The sequence below is a fragment of the Equus przewalskii genome, chromosome 7 (assembly GCF_037783145.1).
Source record: "Equus przewalskii isolate Varuska chromosome 7, EquPr2, whole genome shotgun sequence".
Taxonomy (NCBI): Eukaryota; Metazoa; Chordata; class Mammalia; order Perissodactyla; family Equidae; genus Equus; species Equus przewalskii.
The window spans coordinates 78,092,226-78,109,417 of record NC_091837.1 but is presented as its reverse complement, the minus strand read 5'-3'; the positions used below and the strand labels follow the sequence as shown (position 1 = coordinate 78,109,417).

Genomic DNA, 17,192 nt, shown 5'->3' with positions numbered 1-17,192 from the left:
ACGGCCTGTTAAGCATGCATTGTACGTCTACTTTAAACATTTTCAATGTCCTAAAGCCAAGAATGATGCCCTTAAAGATAGGGATATTGCCTCACCCATATCAGCATATCTTTAAGGATAAGCATTTCTTCCTAGACACTAAGGATTAATTGCTGACCTGTTTTAACTCATCTTGTGACCAGCAACCTGCTGCCCACCAATTTGCTGTGCTCACCTTGTGACCACTGACTTGCTGTGCTAGCAAAGCATCTTGTGACAGTAGTAAGAGATATTCCTGTTATGTATGACATATGCTCTTCTTTCCAAGACAGTATCTAACCACTCTGTACACCCTACTTCTTTGGAGAGCTTCCTTCCTTGTGGAAAAGTTCTCCTGGGCTATCGTCTTCAAACTGCCTCGTAATAAATGCACTCCAATTTTGATTTATAGATTGATTACGGATTGTTTGCATCAACAGCAGTAAAGGTCCATGAGTCTGGAGATAAGAAGTTGAGAGGTTAATGAAAACTATGTTAAAATAAGGTGGGCTAGTGTGGTGCTTATAGCCCAGATGAACAGAGCTAATAAAATAAACAACTTACATCATACTGCTTATCCTCAGATTTTTTAAAAAAAAATCATTATAAGACATTTATAAGAAACAAAACACTGGATGACCACGAATATTTTGACAATATTTTTTCTAAATAAGGGAAAGAAGATTCCCTTTAAAATGCGGAGTTATTTGTTGAGTCAAAGACCAATACTACCTCAAATGTCCAGGTTCTGTTGACCCCTTCTTCCATAACTCATAATCCCTCTTACCAAAACTAAACAAAACTCTGTTTCTTTGGATGCACTATTGCTATGGTTTCAAAATTTGGAAAGCTCGTTAGTAAATTTTGAGAGAGGTAAAGGTTGAGTGACAAATTCATGGAAACCCCTGATTCAACAACAACAAAACGATCCTAGGGCTCTACAGCCTTGTGGACCACTGGTTCCCCGTTTGAAATGCCCTCACACAGGTTGCTGGAGATTAGAGGACTGGAACTGAGTTTAGTATTCGCGATTATGCCTTATTTCTGGAAAGACTTGTTTCTGCAAGGTCCACCTAAGAAAACCAGCTACTGCATAATTGGTATCCCATCAAAACGAATGCCTTTCTTCTAAGGAAGTTCCGCTATAGCAGAGAGGACTGATACGGCGGAATCACAGGTGTTAGAGCTCGCGAATTCCACCAATAAGGTACGTTAGGAGGCAGGAGAAAGCTTCTGGCAGGTAGACACGGGGCCAGCTCCTCTCCACTCCGCGTCACGTGGGAAGGGAATGTTGGAGTCCCTTTCCCGCCTCACGAGAGGACTGGAGGAGCGCGCGGCCCTCGCCGCCTCCAGGCCCCGCCCCCTCGCGCACGGCCCCGCCCACAGGTGCTCCAGAGCTGGCAGCTGCCAGGGTAGCGAGGCCGGGGGCGGGGCTCACCCTTGCCCTCGGGGGCCCTCGCGCTCCGCCAATCAGCGAGCGCCCTGTTGGCCGTCCGCGGCTCCCGCGCCCCTCCCCCTCCCGCCGGCCTCCTCTTCGCAGAATCCAAGATGGCGGGATCCAGGCAAAGGGGTCCCCAGGCCAGAGCTCGGCGGCTCTTCTGCGCCTTGCTGCTGTCGCTCAGTCGCTTCGTCGGTGGCGATGGCGTGGGAGGCGACCCCGCGGCTGCAGGCACCCCAGCCGCGCTGCCACATCGCCGTTTCGAATACAAATACAGCTTCAAAGGGCCGCACCTGGTGCAGAGCGACGGGACCGTGCCCTTCTGGGCCCACGCGGGGAGTAAGCCGGGGCAGAGGGCGGGGGGCCCGGATCCCCTCCTCGCCTTGCGCCTCCTCCTCTTCACCCTCTCCCCGCTGCACGCCATCTGCACGGTGGAGGGGCCCCTTCTCAGCAGCCCCTTCTGCAGGTCGGCTCTGCTCCGCAAGGTTCCCGCCGCCTCACCCCCAGCCTTGCCCCCCGTTCTGTCCACCTGCCCTTCCTCCTGTCCTCTCTTCTTTGATCGCATCGGTTCTTTCTGTTTGATCTAGAGGTGTTTTGTTACTTCCTACGCTTCCAAGCGCTCACTTCAACTCGCTTCTGGGCATCACGTTTCAGCCTGCCGCCACGTCTCAAGGGGAAACGTCCCGCAGCCGCACCCCTAGCCATCCCAACCTGAGACCTGTTCGCGCAGCCCCCCTACCTCCTTTCCCGCTCCCCCTCGGCTCTCCCCTGCTTTTTTCCCTCCGGTGTTAGCAATGTAAGTTAATGCTCCAGTTTGTACCCCATACCCCCTGATGGCTCCAGAGATGGCATATGTTGGTTTTAGAGTAATTTTTAATTCCGTGTCAGAGGACGTTCTTCTCAGCCTGTTGGAGCTACACCTTAAATTTGCCTCTCTCCATGACTTGGTGTGGTCTTTGATCTTTTCTCTTGTGATAACACATTATGCAATAGTCACACTCAGTCCTTTATTTAGTAGAAGAAACGATATATTTTTTAGTATTGATTGCTTCAGAATTTGAGACTAAGAATAGCATTCTATCTACAGCTTTTTTTTTTTTTAGTGTTTTTGAAAAGTTGGAACAAACTATGCTCCATGTTTTATTCACTCTGTGTTTGGCACTGTTAGTCGGTAAGAGAGCCTTGCTACACGTTTACATATGTGAAAGAAAACAAAACTGTCGTTTAGTGCTGATGTGTCACTGCTGACTAAGGAACCGGCTGTAGCACTTGGCGTGCTGTAAGCTCCGTTCAGTGACCGTCAGATGCACCCTTTGAAACAAGCGGCAAATGCCTTTATATGGGATGAGAAGCTCTAACAATTTGAATTCCATTGTTAAGTGTAGTTAAGCAATCATTTAGATAAGGTTTATATACATCATTTTAGATTGTCCAATGCTTGAAACAGAATGTTCCATTTCTAGAAAGTAATTACTGAATAGGAAGCACACTTTTAGGAAGGGCCGTTTGACTGAAATTAACATGTAATTAAAAGGTATAAATTTCAATTTGACATAATGACCAAGTTATTAAATTTGAAGCAGAGTGTAATTATTTTGTTACTCGGCAGACATTATGTGCCCACTCATCAAGGGTGTATTGCTGAACATTTGTTATCAAGGTAACATTGTTCTTAATACACAAAGATGATGCAGATATACCAAACACAGTTTTGGGGGTTTTTGTTTTTCTTTTTGGAGCAATGATGAATTTTTCAGCAGTGGTGATGAGTTTGTTCATACTTTTTCACTTCTGCATCTCTCCATTGCCTGCTTGCTCTTCTATCTCTTTCTCACACTTACCACCAGCCAATTAGCAATATTAGCCAATTGCTCAAATTAGTTACCTAACTACAGAGCCTATAACCAGCTCAGCTTGTCTGCTGCAGAAATGTCAGATGACATACTTGGACAAATTAAAGTTTGATGGCTAGACTGCATTTGAAATAGAGGGATTACTATTTTACCCATGACTTGTCTATCTTCTGACTCTGGGAATCACTGCTGTGGTATCCCTTGCTTTCATTTTCACTGTAATTTTTACAATTTCAGTGTTTTCTTGACTTCATTGATCATTGTTTCCCTTTTCATTTTGCCCTGAGATCCATTATTTAAAACAATTTTTTAAAATAGAGAAATTTAAGATGCAATTTAAACATGGCCCTTTACATTCATCCCTAAAGCAAGACCAAATCTATGGTGTTTCTTTTTCTCACCTCTAATGCCTTTTATACTGTCAGTACACATCCCTGGGTCCATAAGGGCAAAAAATGATAACAATTTGTCACTCTTTATAGCTCTCAGAGTTCTTTCACCTTCATTCTCTGATTTGATTCTTAATAGGCAAGGCAAGCATTATCTGTTTTATAGATGAAAAAACTGATGTTCAGAAAGATGAAGGTTCTTGGAAAGGGTTACATAGCTGGTGTCAGTAAACAGAACTCAAATCTAGGTCTTCTGATTCTATATCCCATGCTCTTTCCATGATGCCTGCCCCCAACCTTGCAGTGTTTGAAAGTGACGGTGACAAATAGTGGCTGATCTTAGTAAAGTATCTTAACTTTACTTGTCTTTTTGTAAGTTTTTCCTACCTGTAAAGAGATAATAGACTTATTTCCCAGCGTGGATGTCCAAACTGGTTAACATCTAAGAGTGTGCTAGAATTGTTCCAGTTTAGGCCTTTAGTAATTATGTAGTCCAATAATAGGAATAGCTGACATTTATTGAAACATTTACATGCACTTATGAAGGCACTTACATGCCTGTGAGGTTGTTAGAGAAATGGAGCAGCGTCAACAATTGAACAGCTAATAGGTGGTGGAGCTGGGACGTGAACCTAGTTTGGAAATGCAAACCACCATTTTGGGCTTCACCGTTCTCTCTGAGAATCTGCTGACGCTGAAGAACTGTTTATTGACTTGAAATTCAGTGGACCCTCTCCCTAGAAGAATGCATATATGCACAAAATTTTGCATATAACTTTTGGGGTGTTTATGGAAGTAATTGAGCCCAGCCCCTTCATTTTACAGGTGAACATATGGTGGACCCAAGAGAGTAAGAGAATTATTTGCTCAAAGTCACACAGCTGAACTGAGACTAGGAATAAGTCTCTTGATTCCTAGTGGTATGTTCTTTTCACAATGTTTGAGCTTTCCAACATTTGTAAACTGGTAAAATAAATTGCAGTTTTAAAAAAATAACATGCAAATTTTTGATGTATTTGAAAAAGAATACTATGAGGGGATCAAATAGTTTCTTTGCCTTTTAAGCCATAATTTCCTCCATCCTGCCCCTTGAGTTTAATTTTTTTTGCAATATTTCACTATTCAAAAGATAAGAGGGGAGGGTGTTAGAATGCCCTAAAATGTAAAGTTGAAATTGTCAACATGAAATTTTTTCGTGTCAAAGTTATTGTACAGGTTACTGAGTTAAAATTACATCTCTATAGGTATGTGTAACCGTTTTTTAATGGTTCATTGAGTTTTACCTAATTATAACTTAAAGCTTTGCTTCCCTGGTTTTTGTTCTAGATGCTATTCCAAGTTCAGATCAAATTCGAATAACACCATCTTTAAAAAGCCAAAGAGGATCAGTGTGGACAAAGACAAAAGCAGCCTTTGAGAACTGGGAAGTTGAGGTGACATTTCGAGTGACTGGAAGAGGTCGAATTGGAGCTGATGGCCTGGTATGATCATTTCTTTAACTTAGAAAATGTATATAAATGCATATACCACCAGCCTCTCAATGGTCCCCGTTATATATTCACAGGCAATTTGGTATACAGAAAATCAAGGCTTGGAGGGTCCTGTGTTTGGATCGGCTGATATGTGGAATGGTGTTGGAGTATTTTTCGATTCTTTTGACAATGATGGAAAGGTATATTTGTTGTCAGCACTATTACTTGCTTTAATATGTTTACTAACAAAATTAGGCTGTGAGAAATAGAGCTTGTTTTACTGTTTTGTCAGTTTAGTAGAACTCCCCAAGCTATATTTTTAATATAATGGTTAGTCTTTATGTAACTGAGAATTTACAAATACAAAGCTATGAGTACATGGTTTGTCATACACCAGCTTGAGGCCATACGGGAGCCCTAACTCTGAGAACTGGGCAGTGACCTCCCGCCCCACTGCCCTGTGTGTGCTTTGATGTAACTTTGATGGAAGAGCATGAGTCGTTTAGAAGCAGGCAGTGAAACCAGTAGTGTTAAGAAAACTGTAACAGTTTTCGTGAAAATACCCATGTGCGTTACTACTGCTAACTTACGTACTAATATCTTTTCCTATGTTGATCACTCTTTTTGATCAGCCAGTTTCTCTAATGATCTCTCCTAAAACAGTTAAGGACAAAATGTGCTTACATATTGGAAACATTAACTTGTGCTTCAGCAGCCTTAAGATTGGTGATCTTTGTTTTAGGTTGTTTCTCTACTGATTTTCAGAGGTCATTGTTAAACAATTTGAAGTTGAACCGTAATAATTCAGTGAATGCTGCGGCCGTGTTTGTCCTGTTACTAAACTCCCATAAGCTCACGTTTGTGCCACGTGCATGGTGTCCTCAGATATGTGTTGAGGTTGACTATTCAAAGACAAGGCACGTCAATCTTTATTGCGGTGTTAAGTAACTGTTTTTGAATGATTCTAACAGTGTGGTAAATTTTTTCTAAGTAAGTGGAAGTCTCTTCTGGAGAAGTAATCCTCCAGAACAATCTAGAATTCTTTGATCTAAGGACTTTAAAACAAATACATTCTCTTTATTTTCAGAAAAATAATCCTGCTATAGTAATTATAGGCAACAATGGACAATTCCATTATGACCATCAAAAGTAAGTATGTGTTTTTTTACATTATTCCTGATTTCAGCTTCTTTTTGGAAACCTTATAAAATATGTTGTTTCAAATCTGAATATTTTTCAGATGAAATAAGATTATTCTCTTTCTTGAGATGTATTTTATAAGTTGGTGGAAAAGTCTTATTTTATTTGGTTCTGTTTTTAAGTTCTTTCTGTGGACTACCTCAGATTTCAAACATAAAAATGTGTTTCATTTACTCTAAAATTAGATAATACTTTTGAAGGTTTATAAAATGTTCCTGGCTCTCAGTGATGCCACTAGTCGTGTTTTTTCGTCTTTATTAAAAGGGATCTTTCAGAAATAAAATTCAGAGCCTTGACCAAACTAATGACTAAGCAGTTTACACTACCCGTTCAACCTTAGTATTGCTTTCTTTAAAGACTCTCAGTGGCTACAAAACTTGTAAGTGTTTAGTTTATTTACAATGTGTATGGATTAGGTATGTACATTTTTCATTTTTACATGTTTGTTGTGAGAGGAATTACCTTTTAGCCAATCAGTGAACTGTAAGAAAAATTCCTTATCCACACTCCTGTTTGCTGTTTGCTACCTTAGTGATTTCCGCTCTGGTAGTTTATCACAGTTGCCCGTGGAGCTATTTGGAGTAGACGTGCCTGGGCCTCTCTGTGGTTCTGCTTCAGTTGATTGAGGGCAGTATCTGCGAATTTGCTTTTTTGTGTGTGTTTGAGGAAGATTGGCCCTGAACTAACACCTGCTGCCAATCTTCCTCTTGGTACTTGAGGAAGATTGTCGTTGAGCCGACATCTGTGCCAGCGTTCCTCTACCTTGTATGGCTTGACGAGTAGTGTATAGGTCTGTGCCCAGGATCCAAACCCATGAACCCTGGGCCACTGAAGCAGAGTGTGTGAACTTAACCACTATGCCACTGGGCCGGCCCAGGATCTGCATTTTTAAAAGCTCCCTATGTTGATTCTGATTCTGCCCTGGAGTAGAGGACTGCTGCTTTAGTCAACTTTGTGTCTTCTGAAGAAATAACTTCAGCTATCCCAAGAGTTTGTCATAGCTTGATATTATTTTAATCTTCCCAAACATTAATAATTTCAAAAAGTGAGTTTTTAAATACTAAAAAGTTTTAAGTTTCTTGTTTGTTTTCCTTTCCCTCATTCTATAGTGATGGTGCTAATCAAGCTTTAGCAAGTTGCCAGAGGGACTTTCGTAATAAACCCTATCCTGTCCGGGCAAAGGTTATATATTACCAGAAAACATTGACAGTAAGTAACATGCATTTAGAGATAATCAAATTCTAGTAAGGCTTTTCATCCTGAATCCTTGACAGAAGTTAAATGTATTTAAATTTGGATATTGTTCATCAGTGTTACTCTGAGAGAACAGAGTGGCTTCAAAGCTCCATGTAAGTGGCCGCGTGTTATAAAACCTTGCCAGTAGGTTTGCATTTAGTTAGTAAATGTTTAAGCATCCTGCTGTATGCCACACATTATATACTTATCCAAGCCTTCAAGATACAAATGTGCCTAAGACAAAGGTCATTTTCTCCAAAGAGCTTGTAGTCTCATGGAGGAGACACTTAGATAGTGTTACTATGCTTTGTGATAAATGCTACCTCAGAGATATCACTAAGGGATCAAGGGTTTAGAATCCTGTCATCCTGACAAGCGGGAGACGGGAAGGTCAGGAAGTTTCTCAGAGTTGAACTGCACCTTGAAGGGGAAATAGAGATTTCCGAGATGGAGTGCATGTTCCAGGCAGAGGGCCTTGAGAGAAGTGGAAAGATTTGGGAAAGGCAAGTCGTCTTGTGTGCCTGGAGGATAGAGGAGACCCGTGGGAAGTGAGGTTGAAAGGTCGGCAGTAACGGGTCTTGCAGACCTCATTTAGTTTATTCTATAAGAAACTGTTAAAAGAGTTTTAAGCAGGAAGTGAAAGGGTCCAATCTGCAATTTAGGAAGCTGCCTTAGGCAGCAGTGTTTTTATAATGGTATTTGTGAAAGGAGCCAAGGATAAGATGATTTAGACTCCTTGGCTCTTAAGAGGCCACATCCTGTGCCTGGTACTTTATATGTGGTTTCTCATTTGTTCTTTCCAACAGCCTGCTGGGGTAGGCTTCCCCATTTACACACAGGGAAATTGAGTATGGGGGATTTTAAGTTACCTGGACAGCATCATACCAAATGAGTAACAGAACTGTGATTTAAACCCAGCACTAATTTAACTGCGAGACTCCACTTGTGGTGTGAACCAGGTAGAGGGAAGACAGAGGAGAGATGATTAGGAGGTGGAGACTATAGGACTTAGTGCTAGCTTGTTAGGGGGTAGGGAGGTGAATACAGATGCGGAGTCAAAGATAGTTCCTGAATTTCTGGCCAATTTTACAACTAAGTGGTTCCAGTAACTTGCCTGGTTCCATTAACTAGCCAAGAAGCAGCACATTTGTTTGTGTTTGTTTGAGGGAGGAGTGGGAAAGCAGAGGGTTGATAATGAGTAGACAAATTGAGTTTAGAGTAATACTTCGGTGGATCTATCCAGCTGGCAGTTATAATAACTAAGATCACTAATGCAGTGTCAGCTTTGTTTTTTGAAGACGCTATCTATATCTGGTTATACAATACTTATAAGTAAAAAATATTTTGTATAAATTTTTATTTCCCCTAAATCATGAGCTAGCCTTATACTCCTGCGTATAAAACTCTGAAAAAGGTGGTTCCTTGGAAAACTGTGTTGGCTCATTCTTATATTCCACGCTAATTTAGAGAGCTCAGAGTAGAGGAAGTGTCCAGTCTATTATGATTGACTTGGATTTGAATTCCACTGAAATGATACATCTTGTACAGTCTCATCAGGGTCATCAGTAAATCCCACTTACCTTCCTGTGGCAGAGCCCAGGCACCAACCATCACACACTTGAGCTGACCCATTGCAGGGAGGCCTTGAGCCCTGCCAGCAGTTCCCAAAACAATAGTCCTGCAAAATGTACTCCCACAGGAGTTCCATGGTCAGAAGAGATTGGGCATGAATGCGCATGTGAGCACATTAGAGATTCTGGGAGGTCCTGAAATAAAGAAACATTTACTGAATCCCACATTTTTCAGTCTTACTTGACCATGGAATTCTTTTTTCACCTAATATCTATGAAGGTCTATAGAGCCGGTGTTCTGAAGAATACATTCTAGAGAGACTTGGGAGTTCGCATGGCTATGACTCAGTGGTTCTATTCTTTGTTGGCTCAGTCTTTCGCCCCTGTAATTTTCTATCTCGAGGAATCATACTCATTCTTGAACACACTAGTTCAGATCCCTTTTTCCATCAGATTTCCCAAACATCAGCTCATAATGATCTGTTTCTCCTAAACTTGTATTTTTTTTCAATGCTTCTGTAGATTTTAAAATATATTGTCCTGAGTTGCTAGTTAACTCTGTGTTTGAATGTCTTTTCTCATCAATATAATTGTAAACTTCTCAGTGCAGGCATTATATCCTGTATTGCTCCTAGTCCCTAATATTGTACCCATTTTAGGTACTCAGGAGATGTTTGTTAAATTAGGACTTACACGCTTAACTTGTCCCAGCTGTTTGAACATCAGAGGGGAAGGCAAAGTAAGGGGAGCAAGAGATGCTATTGGTGGAGGAAACATGGTCAAAACAAGAGACTTTAAATACTGCTAGTATACTGTTTAACGGTGGGCTAAACCTATAAGGCGAATAGGAATGTTCTTGATGCCCTCGTAAAGGAGTGTTGCTGCTGTTAATCAGTGGACACGTTGTACGTGTACGGTCACAGTCCCCACCTTCCTCCAAAGTCATAGTACAATGAATACGTTGTACCCTTTTTTTAAAAAAAGAATTAGAACTAGACAGTAAAGACTCCTGATGAATTTTCAGTTTGTTGGGATTCAAGGAAAAATACTGAACAGTTAAAATAGAAAAGTTTTTAATATTGGAATTAGAATGGGATTAACTTAACCCATTTTTTTTTTAGCTCTCAAAGGCAGATGTCTTACTGATCACTGATTCTGATTTGAAAGACTCTGTAGAGGAGTGCCAGTTGTAAAAGGTGTAAACTGAAATAGGAGCGTTACTGATCAGAGGAAGCAAATATTAATATCAGGCAACTCAATGGCAGGTGATCTAAAAAAGTTGATAGTTCACATTTCCATCCTACGTTATATAGAGATTAACCCTTCACGTTGACAGGTATCTTATTCCTTGCTGAAAATTTGGACAGAATACTGTGACGTTAACCTGTGTGAGTTAATTTTGACTATCACTGACAGAACTTTGCATCTGGAAGTAGTGATTGAAGTGCCCTTCCTCTGGTGGCATGGACCTACTCCTTTTGCTTCCCCTCTATCCCATTGCCTCTTGGCTTGGGGTCAGGCTGGTGACTGGGTATTGAAGAGGCTACACCACTGCTTGACTGGGATCATGAGAAGAGTATTCATGTGTCAGGTGGATTCCTGAGCTTTCTTAGAATTCCAAGGTTTTTTAAAAGACATTTAAAGTCATTACTTCAAATATACATTCTGCAGAGTAGATACTTATATGTCTTTTTTTTTTAATTTTCTGCCTTTTTTGTCAAAATGACTTCTGTCACTTTTGCTGTCTCTCTTGTAACTTATTACAGTCCAGTTACCTCATTAATTTAATGAAGAGAAGCTCACTACTTGTTAAGGCACTCTATTTAATTTTCAACTAGCTGTAGTGAAAATTGTAAATTCAACCTCTTGGTTTGTCTCTGTCACCAAGATTGCGGAACAAATCTGAGTCCTCTTCTGTCTGACCCATTCAGAGGAAGTAATCATGGTTCCCTAAGTCTTCTTGAGAGAAGGTGAACCATATTCTGTTTTAGAAAGATTTTCGTGAAAAGTTATCAGATTTTTCTCTTTAAACCTTTGACACACAGTAAGGTAAAAACTGTTTTCATAAGTGAAATAACTTGTGTAACGATACCGAAGAAGCGAGGTGATTTAATGGACAAGGATTACCCTTTGTAATAGGAGAGAAAGCTGATAGCTTTTTGACAGTTGGATATTAGACCAAATAGAAAGATCAGATAGTATTAGTCATAAATTGACTATTTGAAATTCATGTTACAGTGTCTGTTGTAAAACCTATAGCTACAGTATGTCTTTCTAGGTAATGATCAATAATGGCTTCACACCAGATAAAAATGATTATGAATTTTGCGCCAAAGTGGAAAATATGATTATCCCCGCAGAAGGGCATTTTGGAATATCTGCCGCAACTGGGGGTCTTGCAGGTAAATCTTACCCATTAATATTAAAAGTTTGTGAATTGAGTTTGATTGGGAATAGTATATGTTGGAGCTGCGTAGACTTGTTTACTCTTAACCTTGTGAGACTAGTTGTAACCTTCCCATAGTCTGTGATGCCCGTCATGTGGTCTCTTGGGACCGCTAATTCTCTACTTATGTTCTGTAGGTGAACAGTTGGCTGGGACTGCGTACATTACGTCAATGAGAGCTTCCGTTTGGCTGCTACTTCATAGTGAAGGAGACATATTTAAAGTCAAGGCTATAAAAGGCTCGTTGCCAAGAGCTTTAGGGTCCTAAGAGTTATCACAGCACATTTAAATGAATGTGGTAGCCTGAGGAAATATTACTTGGGACTAAACTGTGAACGAGATATATTTACCTTTTTTCTTCCACATGTATTGATAAATGAACTTACTATTTGACATTACCATCTTGTGTTTATATAGCGCATTGTATAATATTTTTATTATTTTCACATACATGAATTGTTTGTTACAACAACACAGGGTGGGAGGGAGAGAGGATAGAGCATATTTACCCTATTTTTAGATGAATTTAATCTGGGATTAAAGGACTTTCTCAAGATCACAGGCCAGTAGTGGTCAGCCCCAGGCAGGACTTGGGTTAGATTTCCGACTCCTGGGTTCAGTGCCTTTTTACACTGCATGACTTCTGAAGTTACTTAACTGGCACTGCAGCATACAGTTTGCTCTCTACTCTGGCTGCACCTCTAGATCTCCATGGTGGTGGCAGAGGGCATCGAGATGGCCGCACAGCTGAAATTAATTGCTCTTGCTTTGTGGATGTGGCTAGCCAGGATTGGTATTTTGGTTCAATATTATGAGGTTTGATCTGCTAGGTCCCTGTTTTCAGCTTAAACAGCTTGAAATTAATTTCATTTTTTTATGTGATTTAAGATAAAATTGTTAATGTCTGCTGTGTGAGGGAAATAAGTATGAATGATGTATAGATAAAGTAATCATATTATTGAAATCAGGATGCTTTGGGCGTACAAGGAGAGGCTGCTAGTAATGCCAGGATGACATGGATAAACAGGACTGTCCCAGTAAGCCAGGACAGAGCAGTGTCGTAGTTCTAACAAGAAAGTAAGGCAGGAAGTGATGAGCGCTGTGAGAGAGAATGAGAGACGGGCAGGCACAGGAAGGACGTGAAGGACAGGCTTTCGTCTCGTTAGGCTGGCACGTAGTCCACGAAGGAGATTGGTGGGGAAATACGGGAGGATCTTGGTTGCAGGATGAGGGGTTTGGGCTTGTTTTCACCCTTCACTTGTTTCTTCATTCCCTTATCAGACACTTAGTAAACATCTGTTGTATGTTAAACACTGCTGCAGTGTTCTGGTTTAGGATTTAAGAAAGTGAATTTTAGCTTATTTCTAATGTAAATCTTTCAGATGAATTTTTATCTCTAAGCTCACAGAACCCCACTGCCTTTACTAAATTAGAGCTAATTTTTGTTATTTCTCTTATTGATTATTTTTTAAAGCAGTAGATATCTATAAAGTAAATTTACGACCATAAAAATAATTATGAAACTTTTTTAGATTTTTTTTTTTTTAATTTGTAGATGACCATGATGTCCTTTCTTTTCTGACTTTCCAATTGACTGAGCCTGGGAAAGAGCCAGTAAGTATACACATTTTTTTCAAAAAGTTTGTTTTTAGTTCACTCGTATTGCCTCATAGCTGAAAACCTGGGAAGACTGACTTAGGTTCGGACCTCGTTTCTGCTAGTTCCTGCTGCATGACCTTGTACAAGTACAAACCTCTGTAACGCTGCATTTCTTCATTGCACAACTGAGGTTTCGTCCTGGCCACCTCCTGACATTGTAAGCCTTAAATAAGACATGCTCTGCTAAAAAGCACTTAAAAAATGCTAGTGGCTACTGTTACTCTTTGTTGGAATTATTAGTAGCAAGAGTAAATTGGCTGTGGTTTAAATAAGAAGTAACATTTTTATGTTAACCTTTCAACTCATGGTAGAGTAGTTAAAAGAGAAAAAGAACATATATTAAGGTTTATTTTCCTACCTTTTTAATTTTTTTATTGATCTATTCTTAAATTCCAAAAAAGCCTACACTGGATAAAGAAATTTCAGAAAAAGAAAAAGAAAAGTATCAGGAGGAATTTGAGCACTTTCAACAAGAACTGGATAAAAAAAAAGAGGAATTCCAGAAGGACCACCCTGACCTTCAGGGGCATCCGGGTGAGTTGGAGAAAACTGTCCCCAGAGCTGCAGCAGTAGTTGTGGCATTCGTGTGTCACCTGGCCCTTTCATTCTTTTCATCCTCACTCTCTTACCTGGCACATCCCATGTCCTTTCTGGAAACAATTTAAGAGCAAATCGTTCGTCTTTAAAGGGCTTGGAGGTTGATGTTTATAGCAGTAAGAGTGTGCTTGAGTGCTGTGTGCAGTAGGGGTCCCGTGGGGCTGTGGATGGATGAACATGGACCGCAGGAGGGTGAGCTCCGTGAGGACGGGGATTTTGTTTGTTGTGTTTACTGCTGTGTCCTCGAAACCTAAAGAAAAAGGGAACAACAGCAGTGCTGACCTAGGAGTTGAGACTCAGTAAATATTTAGTCAATGAAATCATCCAGGGTTTCTGTCTTTCCTTTTAGTGGCACACAGTTACCTTGTTAATAGAGAAATAATACTTGGAAACTATCAACTATTACGAGAGTAATGTGAAGTGATTATCTGGCTCTCCTGCCCTTACTCCTCAATAGAATTCTGGACTTTAAAGGTTGAAAATTTTGAAATACTAGTTTAAGCCAATGTAATTAAGAACTTAAGTGTACTACACATGAAGAAAAAACATGTTAGGGCCAAATGGAGTGACTTTAAAAAATTATCTGCTAACTTTTATTGTCTGGGTTGTTCCCCATCAGCACGGTGTTCAAGGCTGTATTTCATAAGCCTGTGGCTAACTTTTGAACTCACCATGTAGTATGTGATTCTCTAAATGATCAACAGTGTGATTCAGGCTTAAGATAAAAATGAAAGATAAATTTCATTCTTTTATTCAGTTTGTGTTAAACATCACATATGCTTTGTGAGCATATCCTGAAGCTTATTGCAGTAAGTGTTTGAATGAAATGCTCTATGTTCAGCATGGTCAGGTATAAAAAGAAAATCAGCTGTTCTCAACTCCATTTCTTAGTCTTTTATGTAAGTAAAATGCACAACTTTTAAGAGCATAGTTTGATGAATTTTGACAAATGGGTATACCCACTTAAACCATCGCTCACGTCCATACGCAGGATATTTTTATCACCCCAGAAAGTTCCCTCATGCCTCTTTCAAGTCAAGCCCACCTCCACAAAGACAACAACTATTGTGATTTCTATTAACATAGATTAGTTCTGGCTGTTCATATAAATAGAATCACATAGTGTATTTGAAGGAGGAAATGATTTTTAGGTGAAAAAATTCAGACCTAATTTATCACAAGTGTTCAACCGCCAAAGACGGTAAAAACAAACAGTAATTGGCAGGGGAGAAGGGCAAAAGGGGTAAAGGGACACACGTGTATAGTGACGGATAAAAACTAGACTTGGTGGTGAACACAATGCAGACTGTAGAGAAACTGATATATAATAATGTACACCTGAAATTTATACAGTGTTAAAAGCCAATATGACCTCAATAAAACAGTTTTTTTTAAAACAGTAATTTAATCATGATTGAATTAATTATCTGCATGTTTACTATTGCGGAGATCATAGCCCTGTGTTGATGATGTTCTAATTTTAGTATATGTTGATACTTTGGTCACTTATGGTATTTTGAAAACTTCATATGTGTAGGTGGTTCTAACTTAATTTGTAATTTCTATTTCAGCAGATGAAATATTTGAGAGTATAGGAGATCGTGAGCTGAGACAAATCTTTGAAGGACAGAATCGTATTCATCTTGAAATCAAGCAGCTGAACCGACAGTTAGATATGATTCTTGATGAACAGAGAAGATATGTCTCTTCCTTGACAGAGGAGATCTCTAAAAGAGGAGCAGGAGTCCCGGGGCAGCACGGACAGGTGAGCTTTTGAAATGTGCAGGTATGCCTGAGTTAGCCTTTGATGGAGGAGAAGTAGGAAAGAGAGGCTGCTCTGCCGAATGTTCCTGTGGAATGTGGATTATTGAATGGCATCTTGTTTTTCCTCCAGATCACTCAACAAGAACTGGATACTGTTGTGAATGCTCAGCATGAGATTCTGAGACAAGTAAATGAAGTGAAGTAAGTGTACAAAAGTAGTGTCTGTTATGTGATATCTTTATGTTAAATTCATGACTTCTGTAGATGTGCAAGCACGTTATTGTAAGATTCCTGTGGGAGGGTAAGAAGCACATTCTAGATTCATTTTATAAATAGGGGAATATAAAGTACAGAAACTATTGATATTTAGAAACTGCAAACATGTCTAAATTTTTTAATTGTTCTAAGCTAGAAAAGAAAAAAATGCTTTAGCATCTTTAAGAACTAGTTTTGTCCCAGTTACTTAACAGCCAGGAATATTCATACATTTATTAAATATAAAAATAATATGGGTAATATATAACAATTCTATGAAAAATACTAGGGGAATAAGCGTGCATAGCATTGTAGGAGTATAATACAAGCGTATCTGATGCAGGAACTTCTTTTTGATGGAATGAAATCATTTTGAAGGAAGTATGCTATGTGTGACTACCTCTTTTTTATTTCATCTTGTACCCTAAGAGAGACAGGGTTGTCCCTAAGAGGGACAAAGGGTTGGAGCAGAGAGGAGATACTGTGTCCTTGGAACATTGATAAGTTTCTAAATAGGCTTCATTTATGTAGATAATTAACAGCTTTCAATACCTGAAACAGAGAAACAGCCAAAATGTCACATTTCATAAGCTAGTACTTTAGAGCACTGCCCCAACCAATACAGCCCTTGACAAACAAGAACGTCAAGGTGAGTTCTTTAGGACGGGAATATTAAACAGGATTAGGTTAAACAGAAGGTGATGATATATAACACCTAGTGATTAAAGGCAACCCAACTTGTAACTGCAAATTTCTATTTCTTTCCATTGTACTGTTTGGCATATTTAAAAATCTTTAAGTTGTAAACTCATGATTAAAATATTCATGATGCTAAATGAATAAATTCTCTTAGAAATAGCCTGGATCATGTAACAGTTTTTGAATTTTTATCGTGATCTAATTTTAGACTTCAGATGTTGCAAAAATAGCACAGTTTCCATATATCCCTTGTTCATCTTCCCCTAATGTTAACATCTTACGTGACCGTAGTACAATTATCAGAACCAAGAGATTAACATTGGTATAGGACTACTAATTAAACTAATGATCTCATTCAGATTTCACCAGTTTTCCACCAGTGCATTTTTTCTCTTCCAGGATCCTATCCAGGATCACACGTTGCATTTAGTTATTTCTCTTTAGCCTTCTACAGTCTGAAATAGTGCATCTTTCCTGGTCTTTCATGACCATGGCAATTTCCAGGAGCATTAGATCAGTTCTTTGGTCCAGTGTCCCTCGATTTGGGTTTGTCTGGTGTTTGCTCTTATCATGACAGGAATACAACAGTGTATCA

General features: G+C 39.6%; 1 protein-coding gene across 6 annotated transcripts in view; it reads left to right on the top strand.

Moving 5' to 3' along the window:
* Window positions 1–1,334: 1,334 nt before the first annotated feature.
* LMAN1 (lectin, mannose binding 1) overlaps window positions 1,335–17,192 on the top strand; it is a 28,526-nt gene continuing 12,668 nt past the window's right edge. For 3 of the 6 annotated variants that reach the window (XM_070627802.1, XM_070627803.1, XM_008529410.2), the window contains exons 1-10: window positions 1,335–1,795; window positions 5,025–5,179; window positions 5,263–5,370; window positions 6,258–6,319; window positions 7,480–7,579; window positions 11,456–11,579; window positions 13,179–13,237; window positions 13,684–13,816; window positions 15,454–15,644; window positions 15,774–15,844. In XM_070627802.1, coding sequence (XP_070483903.1) covers window positions 1,567–1,795; window positions 5,025–5,179; window positions 5,263–5,370; window positions 6,258–6,319; window positions 7,480–7,579; window positions 11,456–11,579; window positions 13,179–13,237; window positions 13,684–13,816; window positions 15,454–15,644; window positions 15,774–15,844 — 1,232 coding nt within the window. In that variant the 5' untranslated portion in view covers window positions 1,335–1,566. Of the gene's footprint in view, window positions 1,796–5,024; window positions 5,180–5,262; window positions 5,371–6,257; window positions 6,320–7,479; window positions 7,580–11,455; window positions 11,580–13,178; window positions 13,238–13,683; window positions 13,817–15,450; window positions 15,645–15,773; window positions 15,845–17,192 lie in introns of all 6 variants that reach the window. The other 3 variants (XM_008529408.2, XM_008529409.2, XM_008529407.2) reach the window with 1 other exon arrangement.